Genomic DNA, 12,782 nt, shown 5'->3' with positions numbered 1-12,782 from the left:
ATTTTCCCCTCCCATGTGCTCTGTCTGGCGCTAAAAGTTTTGAGCTTCTCAAAAGTCCAGAGCCACCATCCTAGGCGCAGGTAGCTGCTGGGCTCCGGGGTCCTCTGGCGTCCGGCCTCGGAGCGTGCTTCCCAGGACGGTGACACGCTCCCCTGAGGTTCGGGTAAGCTCCTGCCTGAGCCAGATGAGTCCTCTCTGAGTCACCGGCTCTTGGCTCCGTGTATTTTCAGCTTGGGAGAATTGTGGGGTCTGGGGATGGGGCACTGGGGACTTAGCGATTTGGGGGAATGGACGCTTGGTTGACGGCACCGACATAGGAATACAATGTTGGGAGGCCTCGGTGTGGATGATGGGGATGTTAGGACCAGCCGAACTCAGAGCTGAACAGGAGAGTGGGACCTTCAGCCGGCCTAAAGTGTTCTTCCCCCACCCCACCCCCATCCCCATCCCAGGGCTGGGTGTGGGGAACCCTGAAATAGGACGCACAAAGCATCAGGATATGAGACGCTCGGATCTCGGAATTTGGTTGGGGGACCCGTGATCCGAGATTTTAGGGCCCACAGCATCCTGGTGGAACCTCGGGCTCCATTCCGAAATGATTATTCGGGGGATGATCCGGGAAGCCCAAGCTGCTCAGGTCCCATAACTTCCGGACCTTTGTCCTTCCTGGAGTGATCTTTCCAACCGGTCCCCGGCTCCGCTAGATGGAGCAAATCCAATTAGACTGTCAGTTGTGGAAGTGGGAAGTGCTCAACGAGAGATTTGCCCGCGAAGCCCGGGAGGACTGTCCGGGCCGGAGAGGCCCACGAGCCCTGTTATTGTTTGGCTCTGCATTTACATTTTGCCACTTACAGGAGCGCTTCCGGTTTCTTTTTCCGGAGCAGCTCACTGTGCACCCGATGAGAGGGCGTAGAGAGAAAATGTCATTCCGACAGGCTCCTCTAACTTGCGGAGGGAGGCTACTAGCCCCCTCCTCTACTTTTTTTTTGTCCTTCCCGAGCTACTTAGCAGCCGCTTTGGGGAGGGAAGGGGTATTTGTTTTGATGCAAACCTCAGTCCCTCCCCCTCTTTGAATGGTGTGCTCCACCCCGTTGCCTGCCATCTGGACGGACGCTACCATTGCGTGCGACGGGGTTTTAAAAAGCGTGCCGAGGGCAAGCCCTGGGTATTTTCGAGAATGGGTACGTTTGAGAATTAAATGGTGAAAGCGGGCGACGATGCGCCGTCCGTCTGTGGCGGAGACACGGTTTCTCCGGCATCCGGCTGCAGCCCAGCCATTCCGATTTCGGACGCAGAGCGAACGTCGCGGGGGCGGAAGGGGCGGGCCTGGAGGGGGCGGGGCCCGCCGAGCCGAGCGGACGGGGGGCCGGCCTCCCGCCTGTCCGTCACTTGGGGCGCGGTGTTTCCAGCCTGCGCTCGCGGTCGGCGCACCTGCTGCGTCCTGGACCCCGCGCGCGGTGCTTGCGTGCTGCTTGTTCCGAAATTGGGGTAGCGTTTCCGCCGACTGCAATTAGACGAGTCGTGGCAACTAACCACCGCGTAAAGCCCGTCAAAATACACATTGTCATCGCCCCGGAGAAGGTGGACGTGCCTCTCTTCCTAGTCGATCTCTGACCCTCATCTTTGGGTTCTGTCACCAGTTTTGCCCTTTGGAGAACGTCCTGTAAATGGAATCATAACAGTATGTGCTCCTTTGTGTAGGCTTCTCGCCTGCGGCGCAATGCCTGTGACATTCACCCGTGTGACATTCCTGCGTGTATCAGTCTTGTATCAATGCTTTGCTGCTTTGTATTTAGCCTACTCCATTGGATGAATAAACGATGGATTGTTTATCCATTCTTCTTATGATGACCTTTTGAGATGTTTCCCGTTTGGGGCTATTCTTAATAAAGCTGCTTTTAACATTCTTGTACAATTTTTTTTTTTTTTTTTTTTTTTGGACGACTACTTAGGAGTGGAATTGCTAGGTAAGAGAGGAGATGTAAACTTGCAAATTCCTATATTTCAAAGCGGTTGTCCCGTTTTGCATTCCCACCAGCAAGATCTGTCCTTCCTCACATGTGTGTGGTTTGTCAGTCTTCCTAATATTGTGTACATCGTTGTGGTGTTAATTTGCAGTCCTCTGCACTATGATCCATTTCCACCTGCTTATTGGCCATTCCTACGTCTTAATGGAAGTGACTCTTTAGATCTTTCCCCCCATTTCTTTAAGTTGGCGTATGTGCTTTTTGAAAATTGTGTTCAGTTGCAGGCAGTTCTTTATATATCCTGGATAGGAGTCTTTTGTCAAGTGTTTCCTCCTGTGTTTGACCTGTTGCTTGCCTATTTGTTGAAGAGGAGCAGCAGAAGATTCTTCTTTTATCTTTCAAATATTTTCTGTGACCTGTTTAGAAAAACCTTTGCTTGACCCCAAGGTCATGAGATACTCTAGGATATTTTTCTCTAGAACCTTTAGGGTTTTAGGCTTTATACTTAGGTCTATGAGCCATAATTAATTAATTTTAAAATAATTTTTATCATGATGGGACATACGGGTCAAGGTTTTGTTTTTATTTTTGGTTTTTCCTATATGGGTATACAGTTCTTCTAGCTCCTAACAGCCTTCCTTTCCCCACTAAATTGCTTTTAATTGGAGTGTTTGGCCCATTTAAATGTAATGCAATTATTGTAAAATTTGGGATTAAGTTCTGCCATCTTAATGTTATTTTCTATTCTTTTTCTCCTTTGTTCTTCTCTAACTTTGAGGAAGAAACAATACTAATCTAACACAAACTCTTGCAGAATAAAGAAGAGGTAACATTTCCAAACTAATTTTATGATAATCCTCAGAATCCTGATACCAAAACCAGACGGGGACATTGCAAGAAAAGAACATTTGGACCCGTATTCCTGCTAGCACATATATATGCAAAAATGTGACAAATTTTAGCAAATCAAATATGATAGTATATAAAAATGATAAATACATCCTGACCAAGTGGAGTTTATCTCTAGACTGCAATGATGATTAACATTCAAAAAATCGATCGGTGTGATTTGCCATATTAATGGATTGAAGGATAAAAATCCTATGATGATTTCAACAGCTGCATAAAAAACACTTGACATTATGCAATACCGTTTCATGATAAAAAAGAAAAGCCAACCCCCCAGCAAACCAGAAAAAGGAAAACTTAGTCTGTTCAAAGGCACCTCCAATCGAGTTACCATCAATACATAATAGTGAGAGACCGAATGCTTGTCCTCTAAGATCAGGAAATAGAAAAGGTTTGGACTCTCACCCCGTCAACATTGTACTGAAGGTGTTAGCCAGGCTAATAGAAAATTCACTGAAAAACTATCATGAAGGGCACCGCCTGGCTGGCTCAGTCGCTAAAGCATGCAACTCTTGGCCTCGGGGTTGTAAGTTCAAGCCCCACGTCGGGTGTAGAGATTACTCAAACAATAAAATCTTAAAAAAAAATTTTTTTTTAACGTTTATTTATTTTTGAGACAGAGAGAGACAGAGCATGAACAGGGGAGGGGCAGAGAGAGAGGGAGACACAGAATCGGAAACAGGCTCCAGGCTCTGAGCGGTCAGCCCAGAGCCCGACACAGGGCTCGAACTCACGGACCGTGAGATCATGACCTGAGCCGAAGTCAGATGCTTAACCGACCGAGCCACCCAGGCGCCCCTAAAATCTTTAAAAAAGCAAAGCTACCATGACTGATAAATGATTATAGCACAGTCACAGGTTTTAAAGGTAATATACATAAACTGTATTTTTATATAATAGCAACCATTGAATCTGAAGTCAGAAAATGAATTGTAAAAACAATGCCACTTATAGTAACATCCGAAACATGGCATCCTGGGGATAAATTGAACAAAAAGGGGACGAGAGTTCTATATTAAAAACTACAAAATATTGCTGAGAGAATTTACAGAAGTTGTAGATAGCAGAGTACCATATTCATGGATGGAACACTCAATAATGTTGAGAGGTCAAAAGTGATTTAATTCAGTCCCATTCAAAATCCTAGCAGGTTCGTTTGTAGAAATTGATCAGCTGACTCCGAAATGAAAGTGTAGTACAAAGTTGGAAGTCTTAAACTACCTGACCTCAAGATTCCTATAAAGCTACAGTCGGACGACAACCATGAACTAGACTCGAGCCCAGGAAAAGACACATGAGTGTGGTCAAATGGTCCTCTACAAAGGCCCCAAAATGAATCCGTGGGGAAAGGAAAGTGAATAAATGGTGCTGTATGACTGTTAGAAGGAAATATGGCAAAGTATCTTGGGCTTGATAGGGCTGGGTCACAAGCTTGTATCATTTGTCCAATTTTGCTATCTAAATGGTAAAATTATGCATTTCGACTTATGTAGATTTTTTACCTCAGAAATATTGGTGGGCTTCTGGGGAGCAGCTAGACCTACGTTTGTGAAATTGTCCAGAGTATTATGTCATTTCCTTCTTTAGCTTTATTTTAGAAAAATACACAACACTTCTATTCCCACCAAATAAGTACACCAAATAATTATAACAATATTTTGTCTTATCTGAGTCCGTACGTTAATTACACATGTATGACTACCATCTTTTTTTTTATTTATTTTTTTATTTTTTGGAGACAGCGCGAGCAGGGGAGGGGCAGAGAGAAAAGGGCAGAGGAATCCGAAGCGGGCTCTGCGCTGAGAGCAGAGAGCCCGATGTGGGGCTGGAACTCACAAACCGAGATCGTGACCTGGGCCAAAGTCAGTCGTTCAACCAACTGAGCCACCGGGGCACCCCCTTGTTTTTCTTTATTAATCAAGCTAGAACCCTTTGACAGTACCCCCCCTCCCATAAGCATACATATCCCCCTTTCTCTGAAACCATTACTATCCTATCAAAACGATCATAGCTCACCAGTAGGTTATTAGTAGTTAAACTTGGGGGGAGTCAAAAGATACACTCGGATTTTCAACAGCACAGGGGGTTGGTACCCCTAACCCCCACCCACCCTTGTTCAAGGGTCAACTGTAGTCTTTGTATTTTTAATTTACATGAACTACATATATTTTACTGTGTTTGACTCTTCCCCACCTCCCGCCCTGCAAATTGTATTTTTTAATCCACAGGTTTCTGAGCTATATCCAGTTACACATATACAAATAAATTCATTTCCTTAAATTGCTGTAGTAAATTTCTCTTGTGAGGATACCACTGTCATTTAGCCACTCCCTGATGATAGTAACATTGTTTCTTATCACCTGCCATCTGGGAACCATACTGATGAACATTTTTGCGCTAGCCTCCCCGTACAAAGTAGTAAGGTGTTCCGTTTTACCAGACGCTGCCCTGACTACTTTCCAGAACCCTCTTTTTTTTTCTTCCCCCCCAATCAAATAGCTTTCAGCCAAAACAAATGTTTTTGGCACAAGGCTCTGGATGAAGCCCCGGGGGTGGGGGGGGACATAATTATTTAGAGCTTGGAGGTGGCTGTGGACAGCCCAGGTTCAAATCCCTGGCCCTGAGCCCGGGTGAGTGACTTAATTACTTTAACCTCGGGTTCCCTCGGCTGATGACACCTACCTTATAGGCTTCTTGAGAGGATTAATGAGATAAGCCACCGAAAGCAGTGGGCCCCTGTGGGGATTGATTACAAACAGCAGCCATTGTCATGATGGTAGTGGGGTGGGCCTGTCCTTGGAGTCCCAGCTGAGTTTGTGGCCTTCCCGCCAGGGATATCAATGTCAAGTCCTGCCTCCCCAGCCATTTGGAAAGTCTGGTTCCGCTTCTGACGGTTTCATTTAATGGCCCTTGAGGCTCTTCTCCGTGGGGAGTACCTGCTCTGAAAAGGTTTCCTAGTGATTGTGCATTTTCGAGAGAGAAACATTGAGAATTTAGTTGCTGCCCAGGACCAAGAGAGGGAGACCTCTGTCTGTGGGGCTGTGTCCCTCCCAGCAGGACTGAGTCTCGGACTTAACCATTGCCGCACAGCCCTTTGTGGCACATTTTGGGCTCTTCCTACGCTCCAGGCACTTTTCTCAGCTCCTTACATCATCCGTAATAAGTAAGGTGCAGTTTTAGAGCAAAGGACACTTAAGGCTCCGAGAGGTTAAGTAACCCTAACCCTAACCCTCACCTCCCCAAATCCTGCAAATATTAGGTGGTGCGCCTGGGATGCAGGCCTAGCCTGTCCGGCTCCCGAGCCCGTGATCTGTCTGCTACAGCTACTCCACGTTCCCTGGTCCTGGGGACTTTTCACTAAACACACAAAAACTCACTGCCTGTATGCAGGGAAGCCAAAAGGCTAGCCTGTTAAGACAGGTAAAGTCACCCAGCAAGTGTAACAGTGCAATTTCAACCCTTCTGACTTCTGAGCCCCCTCTCCGTTCTCTTGAGCTCCCTTCCATAAAATCTCAAAGTTCTCTTGATCACTGATGGAGGAGGGGTCCTGGTCCGTCCCCACAAATTAAATGTTTGGGATCACTCCCCACTGGGGCCCTCTCTTGCTTCCTTCCACGCACGTGCGTAGCCAATACCCCCGTCAGCCAGCGTTAGCCGCCGTGACAAGTAGCCCTTTGCCAACCTCTTAATCCAAGGACTTTTGTCGACCCAAATCTGCACCTCCAGCCTTAACTGATTACAAAAGAGGGCTCTGCATGGGGCGCCTGGGTGGCGCAGTCGGTTAAGCGTCCGACTTCAGCCAGGTCACGATCTCGCGGTCCGTGAGTTCAAGCCCCGCGTCGGGCTCTGGGCTGATGGCTCAGAGCCTGGAGCCTGTTTCCGATTCTGTGTCTCCCTCTCTCTCTGCCCCTCCCCCGTTCATGCTCTGTCTCTCCCCATCTCAAAAATAAATAAAACATTAAAAAAAAAAAAAAGAGGGCTCTGCAGAGTCGTCTGTGACGAAGTAAGCATCTTACTCCTAGACGTTTGAACGGTCATTTTGAATAAAAGCTCATTCATTCGCCTGTGTGTCGGGCACGCGATTCACTTCACCTCTCGCTGGGACTCGGGCTTCCTCGCCTGTCAGGTGACCGAGACAAATGAGACGAGGCGCTTGAAAGGATTTCACAAACCGAACCCACAAGAAAGCGCGCCCTGGATCCCATGCAGGTGGAGGCGAATGTTAAGGGAGATTATAATGGAAAAAGCTGCTTGGGACGAGGGTGGGGGGCGATAGTTTGTCAAGGCCCTACGAGACAGCAACAAAAAAGCAATGAACCTGGACCCACGCGGCAGGTGTGTTTTCTCGCAAAGCTGATAAACTTGGAGTCAGGGAAGATGTCACGAGATGGTGGCAAGTACCCCGGCCCGGACTGGCACCACCCCTCTGAACTCGCCTGCCCCTTGGACCGCTCACAGCCCGCTTGCTCATGGCTTGGGCACGACAATCCACTTACACTTAGAGAGCCCAACCAGACACAAGGCATCTGGCATTACCTATATTACTGAGGTGAGCACAACAGATAACGAGGCTGCACTGAGGAAGTTTCTAGTCCCCCAGAGGCAACAGCCGAAAGGAATAAGAAAAGGTGTCTGATGGCATACCACCCCGGAATTAGAATCAGATGACAGAGTTTGGCTGGTGGTTCTTTGACAGGACACCTGTAAAAGGTTCTTGAACCTCACAGTTCGTGAGTTCGAGCCCCGCGTCGGGCTCTGTGCTGACAGCTCAGAACTTGGAGCCTGCTTTGGATTCTGTGTCCTTCTCTCTCTGCCCCTCCCCACTTGTGCTCTGTCTCTCAAAAATAAATAAACATTGGGGCGCCTGGGTGGCGCAGTCGGTTAAGCGTCCGACTTCAGCCAGGTCACGATCTCGCGGTCCGGGAGTTCGAGCCCCGCGTCAGGCTCTGGGCTGATGGCTCAGAGCCTGGAGCCTGTTTCCGATTCTGTGTCTCCCTCTCTCTCTGCCCCTCCCCTGTTCATGCTCTGTCTCTCTCTGTCCCAAAAATAAATAAACGTTGAAAAAAAAATTTAAAAAAAATAAATAAAAATAAATAAATAAACATTAAAAAAAAAAAAAACAAAGAAAGAAGAAGGCTTTGTGATGAAGGGATCTGGCGGGGAACGTCAGGGGTCCATGGAGGGATCGTCCCCCAGGTGGAGGGAGTGGCTGACAGTCACTTCATCCTTCTTACCAGGAAAGAGAGCAGAAATAGGGTGCCCTTCCGCAAAGGCTCGTGGGTTCAGTGGTGGGAAGTTTGGGATTCCCTCTCTGGGTACCTTTGTGTCTGGAGGACACGTGCGAGGGGCTGGCAAAGGGTCGGGCAGGGGCAGCCCTGTTCCCGGGAAGACGGGGGACCCCGGGGTTGGGTGTGTCTCAGGCCGGACCCTCGTTCCCTCCACAGCGGCCGCACTGTCCTCCCAGGAGCCACAATGCAGGAGCCTCCATTGGAACTCACCATCGAGCCCCCTCTGAGCCAGGAGACATTTTCGGAATTGTGGAACCTGTAAGTGGGGGGTGGGGCGGGCTCCCTGCCAGCCCCCCAGGACCCCCCAGTCCTGCCCACCCACCCCATTCCCCAGCCCCCCGGTGGAGCCTCTGTAGAAAACAAACCCCAGCACTGACGTTCTGCTCTTCTCTTTCAGACTTCCCGAAAACAATGTTCTGGTAAGGACTGGAGGTGGGGGGTTGCTGGGGGGGACACTATGGGGACAGGGGCCGGAGACCTGGCCCTCTGACTCCTGCCTCTCCCCCCTGCAGTCTTCCGAGCTGTCCTCAGCGATGAATGAGCTGCCGCTCTCGGAAGATGTCGCAAACTGGCTGGATGAAGCACCAGATGATGCTTCCGGAATGTCAGCGGTTCCGGCACCAGCAGCCCCTGCGCCAGCCACCCCTGCGCCAGCCATCTCCTGGCCCCTGTCATCCTTTGTCCCTTCGCAGAAGACCTACCCGGGCGCCTATGGTTTCCATTTAGGGTTCCTGCAGTCGGGGACAGCCAAGTCTGTTACTTGCACGGTCAGTGGCCCTGAGGGGCCGGTTTCCAGGCCGTAGCCCCCCTGGCTTTCTCTGTTCAGAACTTTGGGATTCCTCCTCTCTTACCTTCTTGTCAGTCTTCCTACATCTGACCTATTTAGTTTGGCCCGTGACCTTTGGCCTTGCCCCTGTCCCAAAGTTGACATTTCCCCTTTGACCTTGGGCTTCCGGCACCCGTCCTGTTCCAGTCAGCCTCGCTCTCGGGGCCGTGGAACTTTTCTTTTTTCCTTCACTCCTTCCTTTCTTGGCTTTTGTAAGTGAGCTTCGGGGATAAAGGCCTCCAACCCCGCCATCCGGAGCCACCTTTCCCCCACGGCTTCCAGTTGGTGTGTAAGTGGTGCGGGTGCATGTGACCCCCCCCCCCACCCCCCACCCCGGGCACTCGTCCCCTGACCTGTCCCTCCCTTCTCCTTCCCTCACAGTACTCCCCTCCCCTCAACAAGCTGTTTTGCCAGCTGGCGAAGACCTGCCCCGTGCAGCTGTGGGTCCGATCGCCGCCCCCACCGGGAACCTGTGTCCGAGCCATGGCCATTTATAAGAAGTCAGAGTTCATGACAGAGGTCGTGAGGCGCTGTCCCCACCACGAGCGCTGCCCTGACAGCAGCGATGGTGAGCCGTCCGGGGCTACAGATGGGGCAGGGCCTGCTGCTGCTAGGGTCCCCCGGCCCCTGATTCCTCCCCGATCGCTCTCAGGTCTGGCGCCTCCCCAGCATCTCATCCGAGTGGAAGGAAACTTGCATGCCAAGTACCTGGACGACAGAAACACTTTCCGACATAGCGTCGTGGTGCCCTACGAGCCGCCCGAGGTCTGCTTTGGCATCTGGGGTCTCTGGGAGGAGGTGGGGGAGGGGTTTGTCAGCGGCCGTCCAGGTGGGAGAAGGGGCGGGGGGGGGGGGGGGGGGGCTTTCTCCTTCTTATGCAACCTCCCCACGGCCGTGTGCGGTGTGCACAGCCAGCCGGGTGATCCCCAATCCACGGTGGAGGAAACCAGCCTACACACTGCGGGCCTGCCCGGCGCTGGGTGGCCTCACTCGGCCCGATCTTCTCTCCCAGGTCGGCTCTGACTGTACCACCATCCACTACAATTTCATGTGTAACAGTTCGTGCATGGGGGGCATGAACCGGAGGCCCATCATCACCATCATCACCCTGGAAGATTCCAAGTAGGGACCCGCACGCCACCCTGCCCCAGGCCACTCTCTCCCGCGCTACCGCCCTTCCCGTCCTTCCCGCTCATTCCCATCCCCGCCTGTGGCATCTCCTCTGCTGTCCCCCACCCGCCGCCTCCAAGTTTTCTTTTCTCTGGCTTTGGGACCTTCTCTTAACCTGGCTTCTCGATACTCCTTAGGCTTTTAGGCTCCACATAGGATGAAGGAGGTGGGGAGTAAGGGGGGGCCCCATCTCCCTCACTGCCTCCGGCTTCTGTCTTCTTACATGGGTAGTGGGAAGCTGCTGGGACGGAACAGCTTCGAGGTACGAGTTTGTGCCTGTCCTGGGAGAGACCGGCGCACCGAGGAGGAAAATTTCCGTAAGAAGGGGGAGCCTTGCCCCGAGCCGCCCCCTGGGAGCACTAAGCGAGGTAAGTGGGCAGGACAAGAGGAGGCAGGGAGGGTGCGGTTCGGCTCGAACTTTACTCTTCTCTCGCCGTTCCTCACCTCTTTCCCAGCGCTGCCCCCCAGCACCAGCTCTACTCCCCCACAAAAGAAGAAGCCACTGGATGGAGAATATTTCACCCTTCAGGTAATCAAGGGCGGGATGCTTAACCCCTTGAGCCACCCAGGTGCCCCGATTCCTTTGAAGTTAATATTACCGGGTTGCAGATTTGTTTCAAAATGTGGTTTTCTGCTTGACTGCTTTGCCTGCAATTAGGGCGTTTGCCAGTAGGGGGCGGTGGTGCCTCAAGACAATGGCTCAAGGCTGTGCCTAACTTCAGATCTCCAGTCACAAGGCGCGTTAAGTGGTACTGTAATACTTCTTTATCCCCCTCCTCCCCTGCCGCAGATCCGTGGGCGTGAACGCTTCGAGATGTTCCGAGAGCTGAATGAGGCCTTGGAGCTGAAGGATACCCAGAGTGGAAAGGAGCCAGGCGGAAGCAGGGCTCACTCCAGGTGAGTGACCTGGGCCCTCTCCCAGCCCTGCTCCCCTGCCTTCCTGCCGCGAAAGGCCACAGGACTCCATTCTAATCCCACTTTCAAGGCAAAAAGGAACTGGTGCCCTGCTCAGTCTTCCCCCAGTTGTATCCTGCACCCCCTTTCGTGCCTCTTGGTCATTTCCAGCAACCCCTAGCTCAGAGCTGGGGTCCCAAATAGAGGCCTGATAACCATGTGGGAATATGAGACACCACGGGGTTGAGACAGTCCCCCAGCCCTGCCGACCACCAGCAGGTCTGCATGGCTTCGCGACTCCCTTTATTGGGCTCAGTTTCCTTGTTTGTCAGACGGGGTGGGGAAAGACGACGACACGACCCAGAAGTAGCCCGGGTGCTCAGTAAACACGTCCGCGGGTGGTGGTGACCATTTCAGCTTAAATTCCCCTGCTCCTGCCTGAGGCCCTTCAGAGCCTGGATCTGAGACACGCCTCCCACTCACTGACGTCATCTCTTTCCCTGCCCCTTGTCCCGCCAACAGCCACCTGAAGGCTAAGAAGGGGCAGTCTACCTCCCGCCATAAAAAGCCAATGTTGAAGAGAGAGGGGCTCGACTCAGACTGATGTCCTTCCGCTTCCGGTCCCCCCCCCCCCCCACCCTCACCCTTGTCCTCCTTCCCTGGCATTTTTGGGACTTGGGAGCTTGAACACACAAGCTTGGTCTGTTCCCCTGCTTGGTACAGGTATGCCTCGGAAACAACATGAATTTTTCCACTTACCTTAGCCTAAGGCTCTGCTAACAAAGTTGGCCTACGTAGTTGGTTAGTAGGGGGAGGTAGGACCTTCCAACCGAGTTTTTTAAGATTTTTTACTATGAGGAACCGTGAGGGAGGTAGGAGAATGTTCCTGCCTATAAAGAGCGTTCTAGAACCAATCATATGCTGGGCCACAAGCCCAGTTCTCTACCATTTTAACCAGCTATTGAATTTGTCCTGATTTTATTGTCCATTTTTATGAAATGCTAATAACCATACCTACCTCACGGTGTTTGTTGTGAGGGTTAATGAAATGATATATGTCTTGCCCCCAAGTAGTTTTTTTTATTACACGATGTCTGAGACTTGGTGCCTTCACGGGTGCTGATTCCCTAACGTCCCTGTTGGTGGATGGGATGATCAAGTTCCTACGACCGGGACAGCTGGTCAGGGGTCCCCTCCTTGCTGGCCCAGCCGAATCCTGTCTTCCCTCTCGTCGAACCTCACTTCCTAAAAGGAAGTCTGACTCTGTCCTACGCCCGCGAGGGATCTGATCCCTGGTGTAGGATCTGTATCTATCAAGGTCTGTTCCCTGCCCCCGACTCCTCAGGATCAATTTCTTTTGCACTCTTCGAGGCACATCTGCATATTTCCCCACACCCTTCCCCCTCTCCCCTTTTTATATCTCCTTTTTATATCGGTTTCTTATTTTACAATAAAATTTTGCTAACACCTGCGTGTCTGAGGGGCGGGTGCCCGTGGAGGCTGCGTGGGGCCTGCCATGCCGCAGGGGCGAGTCAGGAGGTGATGTTGGGAGGCAGCCACCTGAGTGTCCGGGGAGTGGGGGCCGGGGGGGGGGGGTAAGGGGGGTGCCACGCCGGGGTTCCGGGAGGAGAACAAAAGCTGGAGACTGGGTCAGTCTGCGGGCTGCATGACAACAAGGGAGGGGGGGACTCCATTCATAACTCGGGAACCAACTGTCCCTCCTCCCCC

At 51.5% G+C, this 12,782-nt stretch overlaps 1 protein-coding gene across 3 annotated transcripts; it reads left to right on the top strand.

Moving 5' to 3' along the window:
- Positions 1 to 49: 49 nt before the first annotated feature.
- Positions 50 to 12,521, top strand: TP53 (tumor protein p53). Of its 3 annotated transcripts, XM_045490281.1 has the most exons (11): positions 50 to 163; positions 8,321 to 8,422; positions 8,562 to 8,583; positions 8,677 to 8,931; positions 9,372 to 9,558; positions 9,643 to 9,755; positions 10,003 to 10,112; positions 10,392 to 10,528; positions 10,616 to 10,689; positions 10,951 to 11,057; positions 11,577 to 12,521. In XM_045490281.1, the coding sequence occupies exons 2-11, from the start codon at positions 8,349 to 8,351 to the stop codon at positions 11,656 to 11,658; spliced, it is 1,161 nt and encodes a 386-aa protein (XP_045346237.1). In that variant the 5' UTR covers positions 50 to 163; positions 8,321 to 8,348; the 3' UTR covers positions 11,659 to 12,521. The 3 variants fall into 3 exon arrangements, with proteins under 3 accessions (XP_045346237.1, XP_045346236.1, XP_045346235.1); XM_045490280.1 differs by having other exon boundaries at positions 10,392 to 10,689; XM_045490279.1 differs by having other exon boundaries at positions 8,562 to 8,931.
- Positions 12,522 to 12,782: the final 261 nt, after the last annotated feature.

The sequence above is a fragment of the Leopardus geoffroyi genome, chromosome E1 (genome assembly GCF_018350155.1).
Source record: "Leopardus geoffroyi isolate Oge1 chromosome E1, O.geoffroyi_Oge1_pat1.0, whole genome shotgun sequence".
Lineage (NCBI taxonomy): Eukaryota > Metazoa > Chordata > Mammalia > Carnivora > Felidae > Leopardus > Leopardus geoffroyi.
Note: the sequence above shows the minus strand (reverse complement) of the source record. Positions and strands in the feature narration are given on the sequence as shown.